Below are 12,317 nucleotides of genomic sequence, written 5' to 3'. Positions count from 1 at the left end.
TGCAAGGTCCAATCCAGGAATTAAGTAAAACAGCATAGTAAGAAATTTCTGATGTTCAGGAAGGTAGTATATGGGCATGTGCCTGAAAATAAACTCACTTGACCATCTACATATCAAAGCCAATGAAGATAATCAGAAATTAACTCTGAAATACACACTGCAAGTGAAAAATCCCTAACAGAATCACACTATTATTCTTCCTACATCACAAAAAGCAAACCAGGCGATATCTGTAGCAAGGATCTTAAAGTATTTATGGCTAATAGATCATACCTGTGATTAAACTAGATATAATCAAAGGGAGGATCAGCATTTTTAGCATCCTCATAAGTATATCTCCTGGGAAAGCTATTAACATGATGACATCAGGGTCAATAGGTGATGCTAGGCGAAGAAGACCCCCACACAGTGCACCCAGGATGACACCTGGAAGAAGAATAAAAGAGAGCAGGTAGGTAACATAAATACACCTGAATGCACGTTGATTACACGTAAGAACAGCCTAAAAGAAAAACAGTTGCACACAGCAGCTGACTTTTGGTAGAGAGACACATTTTTGGAAGGCTTAGCCTTCTGATTAATACAAGACTGTAACGTGCTTACCACATATCTCATGATTAAGAGAAGTAGTCCTGATACAGAATCTTCTGACAGCTGAGCTTACACCTAATGTACTATTTTGCTTCTACAAATACAAATTTGCTGCAAGCCACAATGTTATTGAGGTTTACTAATACTGTATAGGCCTTGCAATACATTGAGGGATAGTCAAATATAATTCACATCACTGTTCTACAGCTGGCAAAATTGAGACAGCAAGAGTCGAAGTGATTTATGTAAGGCCATACAGTACTGACAGCAGAGCCAGGGTTAGTACCCAGGTCTTTGGAGCATAGTAGCTAGCTCTCAGCATAAGAATGGTACCACTTGAAAACAAGGTCAGCATAAGTAGATATTTTACAGCCTAAGAAAAACCCTGCAGGAAAGCTAGAATAGTCTGTTAGGGAAAACAGATTCAAGGTTGGTTTTGGGGGGGGTTTTGGAAGGGACTGCCTGACCTGGAATACGGCACCTACCATTGAAGAAAACTTGATTCTTAGAACTCATTTATTACTCCTTCCCTTTGATGGTCTGCCTCCTTCTCTTTGTGCTAACGTTCTCAAACCGCAAACAATCCCTTCATCACTTATTTGGATTTGTACAGTGATAACACCTAAACCCCTCTCTCAGGATTGAAGCTGTTAAGGGAAAAAAAGGCCATGTTTACTTTCATAACATGGTCTTTGTGAATGGATATTTTATGTTTACATTCAGGATGTCTTTGTTTTTCTGATCCCAAGCCCAAGTCTCAAATGTAATAAAAAATTGACAGCAAAGCCTGAGTTGCCATTTGCAGCAACTATAACTCTTTGAAGTATCAGTTTGATACAATGGAAAATATATGTGTCTTTAAAACTTTTTCTGGAACTGCATCAGGCACCTTCTAAAGATGATTCAAAGCAAATACTATCTAAACACTTCAGCAGTATGGGTTTTGAAGGCTGAAAAATATGGATGTGAAATTTGCAGCTCGAGACCAGTTGCAGCTGGTCTTTCAAACAATAACAAAATAGAGTATGTCTATGAATTTGTTGCATTTGGCTGTTAGGCTTTGAGTGAAAAAGAAACAGGCAAAGAGCCAATAAACCACAATAAAATGTCAAACTGTTCCATATTTGGAAGCTGCTAAAGCCAGAGGCAACATTCAGGATGAGATCATGGAGCGCTGGCTTACAGCTACAGAGAGGGGGATAAACCTTAAAAGCAGCGGAGTGTGAACTGAAAGATAAAAGATGAAGGAAAAGAAATTTTGAAGAGTTTTTATCTTTTTTTCAAGTAACTGAGAGGAAAAAATGTGTAGTGTATTTCGTTCTACCGAATGACACTGATCTGACTGGCCTTGGGACTTTGATCACACTCCAATCAAAACCAGGTATAGAATGTATCTCAGTGGCGTGTTGCTCTGTGTTGTGTCAGTAACAACCTGCACACCTGAACTAAGGCAACAATGCCTATGGGAGTCCTATTTACTTTCTGGCTGTTCTACTGGAACAGCCGATGACCCCAGACAGGGTCTGTGGTGCTACATGAGCAAATACAGATAAAGACAGTATGTCCAGACCAGCAGACGTATCTTACCGAATACAGTAAGAGTCAGGAGCAGATTCCTGTGGAGCGACTGGCAGAACTGCACACATATGTTCCTGGATCTGTGCTCCGCTGGACTTAAATGACTCTCATGCATCCGCACTTCTACTTGCTTAGGCATATTGTTGGCACTAGAATGAAAAATTAAAAACAAGTAAAAGTTATAGCACAAGATGCCAAAAGTGAAAGGAAAGTCTGGATTACTTCCATCATCTGTAAGTGGGGAATCTGATGCATATTCCATTGCTACCCACATTTTACAAACACTGTATATTTACTGCTCTGAAGAAGTTTCTGAAACAGCAATAGTTTCTTTTTCTAAAGGTGTTGCCTTTAAAGTATTTTTTGTGGTTATCTCTCAAATGCTGGAGATGTAAACAGAATGAATGACATATCATCCCAGCTGTCTCATGGGCTAAACTATTGGTCTTGAGCTGGAAAATTCAGCTTCCCCACAGATCATGGCTGTCTACTTAAGTAGGAGAGACGGCTGAAGAACACAGTTTCTATTAGCAGGAAAATGCAGATTTTAATACCTTATTTAATTCCAATTCAGGAAAAGGTTTAAAAATGAGGATTTATTTGCAAAATAAAGCATTCCAGAATATTTTGTTTAATCTTCCCAAAATGTTTCACTTCAATATTAACATTTTATTGTAATATAGTCAGAATGCTGAGGTCAAAAGAATCTTTTTCAACTTGGTTCTAATGAGACTTGAACAACTGCCACTGAAAATTAGTGAGAAAACTATGCATTCCCCAAGAAAATCTTTGGTTTCATTGAACTGGCAGTGTTTAGAGGAAAAAGTTTTTTGACTAACTCTATTTTATATTTGGGTAAGTGATATGCACATAATGCAGGACTTTGAAAGCCCTGCCTCTAACTTTCTCAATGCCTGAGAGATCATTAGGAATAGACTCCCTTTTCATATACAAAATATTAAAATGTACTTGAAAAAAATACTAAAAATATGAGTACAAGTAAAACACAGTTTCCTTAAAAGTTAAGGCTGTCTACTTAAATATGAGAAATGGGTAATGAACAAATTTTTTATTATCAAGAAAATATATTTTTTGAGATCTTGCCATACTAGGGCAAGATTTTAGAAAAAGGAAACCAAATCTTCCTCTACAACAGTAGTCTGAGGTCTACAGAACTAAAACAAGTCTGAAAAGCTATATAAAGTTTCGATGTTCTCAGTACTAAATCATTTCCAGGGAATCAAATTTTTTTTTTTGTTATATACAGTGTAGCTTGTTGTCTTCATAAAGTTTCTCAACAGAAAGTTATGATTAGACCCGTGACAAGAATTCAGACATTTTGATGCAAATAATTTCATGATTTTCCCTTTCAAAGTGAAACGGCATTTCTTTCCAATACATTTGGTTGTTAAAAAAGGATTAACCAGGGGACAATGTGTATAGCAGTTATTTGAGGAATTATGAGAAAGATGAGATGTTTGCATTTTTCACGCACATGGGCCACAAAGCCGTGAAATTACTGATGGAAGTGTGTCACAAAATCAAGGGACTTGGGATCCAAACTTTGCAACCGGGGATTACATCTAGTTTCACTTGCATTCTGAAGATGAGCGTATAACTTTTTTAGACCTATTATTCACCACAGGTTGGTTGATTATATATTCCTCTGAAACTTTGAAAAATGGATAGCTGAAAGAATTTCAAAAGAAAACCTTAGAGACTCTGCCATTATGAAATGATTGGGCAGAACCAGAATGGATCAGTAAACAGAAGCACTTGATGATGTTACATGTCCTTCTAGGATTTTGCTTTGGGCTACATTTTGTCCGGTTTCCTGGACCCTTTCCCACCTGATGCCATGCCTATAGCTTCATACCTTCCAAAGGAAAGCCACCTCACAAATACCTGCTTCCCTATCTGCGGGCCTTTTCTCTAATTCACAGACAGTGGAAGCGTATCATTCCACTGACACCATTGCTGAAATAAGTCCTCCTATACAGAAGCAGGCCTCTGGTCCTGCTCTTGTATTCAAGCCTTATTTCTATTCCCATCCACTCCTAAGTGCTGCCTGATGTGGTCAAACAACACAGAGCTTTTGCATGGTAACAACCATCATCTTCAAAAGTTCAGCCATGTAAAATGTAGATATCCAAATACCCTCTGAGAAGAGAAGGAAACGAGGACATGAAACTCTTTAAGGACATTCCTAAATTTCCAGGAACTCAATACCATATTGTGTGCTTCCCTCAAGTGCAAAATACGGGTTTTACACTCTCCAGTTCTTCAAGATCGTAAGTGAACCTTCAGCATGGACTGAAATTCTGCTTGGTATGTGTTTTTTAAAGAAAAAGACCCAATACCGAAATAATGCTAACCATGCAGATCTGTTACAAAAAGCGTTGACAGATTAATACCACATGAAAAATGTTACCACAAAGGATAAAAATCTAAGCATTTGCATTGTTAGCACTGCTCTTAGCAATGAGATTTTTATCACAGACCAGAGACAAAGTATTGTTCCAGGCTTTTGAGTGTGTTGTGGTGGGGAAGAGGAGGGAAAACAATAATGAAATAAAAACCTTCTGCAAAGGATAAGAGAAGCTTCTTGTGTAGCACATGACAAAACCAGTATTTTGCATGAGAAATTTTCTATCTAATTACTTGAAGATGAAAATCTGTTTGACCTCTGAATCATATAAATGAACTTGTGCCTTATGGACTGAGTCATCCTCCTTGTGCTGTTTTTGTGCCTCTATTTGCATCTTGTAAATGATATTTAGCTCTGTCAGAATGCAGAACGTTTTGCACCTGAAACCTGCAGTCACATAATGACATAACCGCAAGAAGTTCCTACTGAAGTCAGTGGAAGATGCACAGATGTAAGTTAGGGCAGAATCTGGGCCCTTATGTAGCCAGATTCCCCGGAATGTGTCCCACTCCTCTGCCGACATTAGTGCACATTAGTGCATGCTCACATGCACAGCTTACCCACACCATGAAAGCCACAGTACCATGTTAAAGCATGCAGGGAAGGAGTTTAAATATGTATAAGGCTTTCTTGTGCTTCAGATTTTCTTGCTGAAGGAAAAAATTAATGCATGACAGAGTGGAGCTTGACTGCACCCCAACTCATGTGCAGTGCTGGGACTCAAACACAAAGCCAGAAGTGTACCAACAACGTGAGCTCCTCCTACGCAACCGAACGCTGTTAATACAATCTCTATGTTAATGGCACCTCTGTGCATAGGTAAGTACCACAAAATCGTGCAGAATGCATTTTAGCATTTGCGGTCTTTCAAAACTTGCAAATTATTACCTTGGTTAAATAAATCATTGTTCCACTACACTGAACTTCTACGGCTATTCAAACAAACGAAGCATTCTGAATGCTCATCTGAAACCCATGAGACCAAAACCTCTTTTAGTCTAACTTCACTGGAGCCAGAAGATGATAATATAAATTAATTCTGCTCATTATTTTCATATGTCATAGTGACAAGAAGCCAAACAGTTAAGCTCCAAAATAGGCCCACAGAGAGCTTTAAGAACTGAGACCTTCAAAGAAGATAATATTTTCTACCAACTACAGGCACTTGAAAACACTGACAGGATTTACAAAAAAATGAACCAAATATTGGAGAATGTGTAGTCACATGAAACAGCACATACCAAGAACTAGATGTATGTGGTGGCTTTTGAATGATTGAGTATGATCTTCTGCCTAGCCCAACATCACCTATCCTTCTCCCTTTTGAGGCAGCACTTATCCCTAGAAAAGGAGAGGAACCCTTTTGAGCCCAGGAGATTTATTTTTATCCACCTTAGGAGAGTACCGTAGTGTCTCAAAGTGAATACAATCTGTATTTTCACCAACTTCAAATATGCTCTACTCTGCCAAGGCAATTAGGTAAGTGCACTAACAGAAATTAAACTGCAATTTTACTGCCTTTTAAGCAAAGAAACAACCTCTTGCCTGAATAATCAAGAAGTTAGCTACTTGCTCTTTCCACTGTCCCTCATCCCCACACTATGCACCAGGTTTTTATTATATAAATACATATATATAAAAAATATATAATGTATAATATATATAATATATTATAAAATTATATAATAATTTTATTATTATTTAGATTATCTAAATATTTACAGTTAGTTTTTCATGTGAGATATACAGTGCTATATGAGTTAATTTGCAATTTTGAAGCTGTAGTCTGTTTCTCTTGCTGGTTGCTACACATAATGGTGTCAAAATGCAGGAAAACAAGTTATTAAAACACCAGCATCCTTGGGATTTTTTGTTCCTATTTCCTCCAAGCATTTTTCTTACGTTTTATTTTACCTCCCTCTGGGAAAATCTGCTGTTCTATTTCTTTTCAACTGCTTCTTTCCTTCTCATATTCCCACTGAAGTTACTAGGCCTAAAAGGTTGGAAAAACTGTTTGCTTCTTTTCCTTGGTTACCAAATATAACTCCTTTCCTCACAAAAGTTAAAGGTTAACAATTTACATACACAGTGCTTGAGTGACAATGGCCCTTTCTTTTCAGTCAGTTATGGGGAAAGAACTCTGCATCTCTCAAATACTCATCCAGTTTGGCATAAACCTAGAGTATAGACTAGAGGGAAAAAATAATCTTGCATCTAAATGAAAAATGTAGGCAAAGATCATGGTGAAAACAGATGCCGTGGACAGGGTAAATTAGCAGCGACAGTGTTTAATCTGTATAAGGTATTTCAGCTGTGTCAATTGATCAAGAAGGTAATTCTCAGTATAATAACTCTGCTTTGGTTAGTACTACCTGGAAATTAATTTGGTCTTTAGTTCTGGGAGATGGTGAGCTGTTTAGAGGAGGGGTTCTTGTTAGCATAGCAAATGGCTATTTTAGAGTAGGACAGTGAATAATGATACATTTTTGGGACCTGGCAAAATAGCTCTTTGAGGTTTATTAAGGGTTATTTAGTAGAGAGTCAGGGTTTCAGCAAAGTATTTAGGGAGGATTTAGGGAAATAGCATTTTCTTCCTGGAATACCATGAATCACAGAATCACAGAATGATAGGGGTTGGAAGGGACCTCTGGAGATAATCAAGTCCAACCCCCCTGCCACAGCAGGGTGACCTAGGGCAGGTTGCACAGGAAGGCATCCAGGTGGGTTTTGAATGTCTCCAGAGACGGAGACTCCACCACCTCTCTGGGCAGCGTGTTCCAGTGCTCTGCCACCCTCAGGGTAAAGAAGTTCCTCCTCATGTTTAGGTGGAACTTTCTATGCTCAAGTTTGTGCCCATTACCTCTTGGCCTGTCACTGGGCACCACTGAAAAGAGCCTGGGCCCATCCTCCTGATACCCATCCTTTAAGTATTTATAAGCATTCATAAGGTCCCCCCTCAGTCGTCTTTTTTCCAGACTAAAAAGACCCAAGTCCCTCAGCCTTTCTTCATAAGAGAGGTGTTCCAGTCCCCTCATCATCTTGGTAGCTCTCTGCTGCACCCTCTCCAGCAGTTCCCTGTCCCTCTTGAACCGGGGAGCCCAGAACTGGACACAGTACTCCAGATGCGGCCTCACCAAGGCAGAGTAGAGGGGGAGGATGACCTCCCTCCACCTGCTGGCCACACTCTTCTTGATGCACCCCAGGATGCCATTGGCCTTCTTGGCCACAAGGGCACACTGCTGGCTCATGGTCATCCTGTTGTCCACCAGGACTCCCAGGTCTCTTTCCACAGAGCTGCTCTCCAGCAGGTCAGCCCCCAACCTGTACTGGTGCATGGGGTTATTCCTCCCCAGGTGCACCACCCTACACTTGCCCTTATTGAATTTCATAAGATTCCTCTCTGCCCAACTCTCCAGCCTGTCCAGGTCTTGCTGTATGGCAGCACAGCCTTCTGGTGTGTCAGCCACTCCTCCTAGCTTTGTGTCATCAGCAAACTTGCTGTGGGTGCACTCTGTCCCCTCATCCAGGTCATTGATGAACAGCACTGGGAGCAGTACTGACTGAAAAAAACACTGGTTTATGTTTTGTAGCAATTACTTCAATCTAAGTAGCAAGAGAGAAAACAGCTTTGGACAGATTGGCTTAGGTTTCAGTTCAGAGCCTAAGAACATATCTTGAGTTAGATGTTTACTGTCAAACCAAACACTGCTCTCTTGTGAAGCAATGAGTAAACAGCAAGCACAAATGTCAGTACTTGTTCAGTTGTGCCTAGGAGGACTGGCCTTTCTAAGGAAAAAAATAAAAAGGGATGTGTGTGGGTGTGTGTGCGTGTCAGAAGTTGAACTAGCTTTCTTGGCCTCAGACTAAAAAGTGAATGAGCTGCAAATGTCTTCTCGACAACCACCTCAGACAGGTGGTTCAAATGTAGTCACAGTTGAAAATTCAAATTTAGTAAAAAGTAGTATTATGAAGTTTGGTGCATAGTAATCTTGGTGAATCCTCATTGACAGAGCTTGTCCTAGCAATCAGTGGAATTGCATGGGAGTAAATGAGAGCTTAATCTGCCCTGAAGAATATTTGTTAGCAGCACGACTTGGATCAGGGTTGTATCTCTTCTCCTTTCCCTGGAGAGAGACTGTAACACGTGATGATTCAAGATCATGTGCTATGTTCAAGACAGGAAGAGAGAGTATGGATCTGCTCACCCCACATGATGAGCTTACTCCTATCCCATATTTAGGAAAGTGTCTACTTCATCTGTAGCAACTCTTGTGAAATTAGGGCTAAAGCATCAGTTTAACAAGAAACTTCTAGTTTGAGTTGAAATAGAGTTGTCTGCTGCTTTAATTAATTGTATCAAGACAATAGCTGCTGAGCTTCTTTTGGGAGACAGTCTGGGACTATATTGTTCCACTGTGCTGTGGCATGTGCTGTAGTGTTGGGGTTTATTTTCTTAGATTAGATATATTTTTCAAACCACAGTGGAGCTAGTAAAGCTCATGATATACAGATACAATATGACAGGCCATGCAGGGGAAACAGCTAAAATCCTTCTATTGTGCAAAGTATACATTAGCTTTGGCATCACTCCTGCGATGCGATGTCCAGTTGTTAAAACACTGTATTTTACATCGATAAAATATGTGGTCAGGGCTCAGCCTCTCCACAAAAATAAAAAAAAAATTAAAACAAATACACAAAACTACTACAAACAAGAGTAACATAAGCTTTAGTTTGCATTAACAAGGGGTTTATTTTAAGCCTCTTGCTGCCACTAAGCCCGTCTATTGAATTTTAACTGCATTATGTAGACTTTTTCTTGTAATTTGTAAGACATTAATGAATTCTGAGTGGAGATTTAGTCATTTACCATAGAGCCTGATTTGACCTGGGGACTGGTATTACAAGCAACACCCTGAAGCATGACTTGCCTTTTTGCAATAGGAGAAGAACTTTTTTCCCTGGATCATCTTAAAATCATGTTGTTTCCTCTGAGTTAGCATTTAGTATACGTTCTGTGAGTTTAACATTATCATATGAATGAGTTTAATCATAATCATATCAGGACAACCAGGTCATCAGGCCCACTCAGCACGGGTTTATGAAAGACATGTCCTGCTTGACTAACCTGATCTCCCTCTATGACAAGGTGACCTGCTTAGTGGTGGAGGAAAAGGCTGTGGATGTTGTTTACCTGGACTTTTGTAAAGCCTTTGACACCGATTCCCACAGCATTCTCATAGAGAAACTGGCTGCTCCTGGCTTGAACGGGCATACTCTTTACTGGGTAAAAAAACTGGGTAAAAAACTGTCTGGATGGCTGGGCCCAAAGCGTTGTGGTGAATGGAGTTAAATGCAGTTGGTGGCAGGTCATAAGTGGTGTGCTCCAGCGCTCAGTATTGGGGTCAGTTCTGTTTAATGTCTTTATCAATGATCTGGACAAAGGGATCGAGAGCACCCTCAGTAAGTTTGCAGATGGGTCAGAGTGTCGATCTGTTTGAGGGTAGGATGGCTCTACAGAGGGACAGGCTCTGGACAGGCTGGATCGATGGGCCGAGGACAACGGTATGAGATTCAGGAAGGCCAAGTGCTGGGTCCTGCACTTGGGTCACAACAACCCTCATGCAGAACTACAGGTGTGGGGAAGAGTGGCTGGAGAGCTGCTCAGTGGAAAAGGACCTGGGGGTGTTGGTCGACAGCTGGCTGAATATAAGCCAGCAGTGTGCGCAGGTGGCCAAAGCGGCCAACAGCATCCTGGCCTGTATCAGAAGTAGTGTGGCCAGCATGACTAGGGGAGCAATCATATCACTGTACTCAGCGTCAGTGAGGCTGCACCTCAAATACTGTGTTGAGTTTTGGGCCCCTCGCTACAAGAAAGACATTGAGGTGCTGGAGTGCATCCCAAGAAGGGCAACAAAGCTGGTGAAAGGTTTACAGCACCAGTCCTATAAGAAGCTGCTGAGGGAAGTGGGGTTATTTAGTCTGGAGAAAAGGAGACCGAGGGGAGACCTTTCCACTCTCTACAACTACCTGAAAGGAGGCTGTAGTGACTTGGGGGTCAGTCTCTTCTCCCAGGTAACAAGTGTTAGGACAAGAGGAAACAGCCTCAAGTTGCACCAGGGGAGGTTTAGACTGGATATTAGGAAAAACTGCTTCACTGAAAGGGTTGACAAGCATTGGAACAGGCTGCCCAGGGATGTGGTTGCGTCACCATCCCTGGAGGTATTTAAAAGATACGTAGATGTGGTGCTTAGGGATATGGTTTAGTGATGGACTTGGTAGTGTTAGCTTCACGGTTGGACTCAATCATCTTAAGGGTCTTTTCCAACCTCAATGATTCTATGATGCTATGATTCTATATTTAAATAGCTGACCAGCAGCATCCTTACTGAACCTGCAGGGAAGAGTGATCTGTGTGAATCCTCTCCTGTCTCCGAATTAGTTAGCAGTTATATGCATCTCTTTATTCTTATTTTTTAAAATATTGTTGCATGAGGCCATTTAGGAAAGCAACTTTTCATTATCTGAGTTTGCAGTCTTTGAACTTCGGCTCCACTTGTTTCCGTTTTTAAAAACCTGTTAGAATTGGCAGGAGGTTTCTGCTCACTAAATGCCTTCTTTAACAGTTTCTCCAGCTTCTGAGTCTAGGTCCAGAGGCCATTTGAAACCAAGATCAAAGGAAAATATTTTTTTAGAAGCACATGGTCCCTTTTTGACATATCTTTCCACAAATACTTACCACAGTGGAGCAGAGACTTCTCTTTTTTTTTTTTTTTCCCTGGTGTCTCTTTATGTCTGATTGATTTATGTATTGACTTATGTATTAACTGGGCTGCAGCAATACACCAGAACAATAAGAAAGAGAAGTAAAGGTGATGGATCTGCTGGGCAGGAAGGAATTGTTTTCTATTCACAATCACACACCCTGTCTATGTCCCCATACATGGCTTTGAATAATCTCTTTAGACAGACTGCAGTGTGTGGGTAAAGCCTCTTCCTGTGCAAGATTTCTCCTATTAACTTGCAATGTAGATTTTACATAGCATATTATAGCATATGTCCAGAAGGACATGGATCTGTTGGCACAAGTCCAGCAGAGCAGGCACAAAGATGATCAGAGGGATGGAGCACGTCTCCTGTGAAGACAGGCTTAGAGAGTTGTGGTTGTTCAGCCTGGAGAAGAGAAGGCTCCAGGGAGACCTTATAGCAGCCTTCCAGTACCTGAAGGGGGCCTACAGGAAAGATGGGGAGGGACTCTTTATCATGGAGTAGAGTCATAGGACAAGGGGTAATAGTTTCAAACTAGAGTGGGGTAGGTTTAGATCAGACATTAAGAAGAAGTTTCTTCACAATGAGGGTGGTGAGACACTGGAACAGGTTGCCCAGAGAGGTGGTGGAGGCCCCATTCCTGGACACATTCAAGGCCAGACTTGATGAGGCTCTGAGCAACCTGATCTAGTTAAAGATGTCCCTGCTTACTGCAGGGGGGTTGCTCTAGATGACCTTTAAAGGTCCCTTCCAACCCAGCACATTCTATGATTCTATGACTCTGTACCTGTTTGTGTAAAATACAATTATCCTCTTTCTAACAAAACCACTGTGATTCAATGTGATCTGCTGGCTTCATGTGGTTTATGGTGCAGGGTTCCATGAACAGTGAACTTTAGTCTGCAACCTCTCCATAGGGACTCATTTTCTTTTCCATATCATATAGAATCAC

General features: G+C 40.8%; 1 protein-coding gene across 5 annotated transcripts in view; it reads right to left on the bottom strand.

Annotated features, from left to right (window-relative positions):
- Positions 1–12,317, bottom strand: part of SLC1A2 (solute carrier family 1 member 2) — a 98,260-nt gene that overhangs the window by 38,732 nt on the left and 47,211 nt on the right. For all 5 annotated transcript variants that reach the window (XM_063332305.1, XM_063332304.1, XM_063332302.1 and 2 more), the window contains 2 exons: positions 2,179–2,318; positions 274–426 (listed from right to left, as the gene is read on the bottom strand). In XM_063332305.1, the coding sequence (XP_063188375.1) occupies positions 274–426; positions 2,179–2,308 (283 nt within the window). In that variant the 5' untranslated portion in view covers positions 2,309–2,318. The remainder of the gene's footprint in view (positions 1–273; positions 427–2,178; positions 2,319–12,317) is intronic.

Source organism: Chroicocephalus ridibundus, chromosome 4 (assembly GCF_963924245.1).
Source record: "Chroicocephalus ridibundus chromosome 4, bChrRid1.1, whole genome shotgun sequence".
Taxonomy (NCBI): Eukaryota; Metazoa; Chordata; class Aves; order Charadriiformes; family Laridae; genus Chroicocephalus; species Chroicocephalus ridibundus.
Note: the sequence above shows the minus strand (reverse complement) of the source record. Positions and strands in the feature narration are given on the sequence as shown.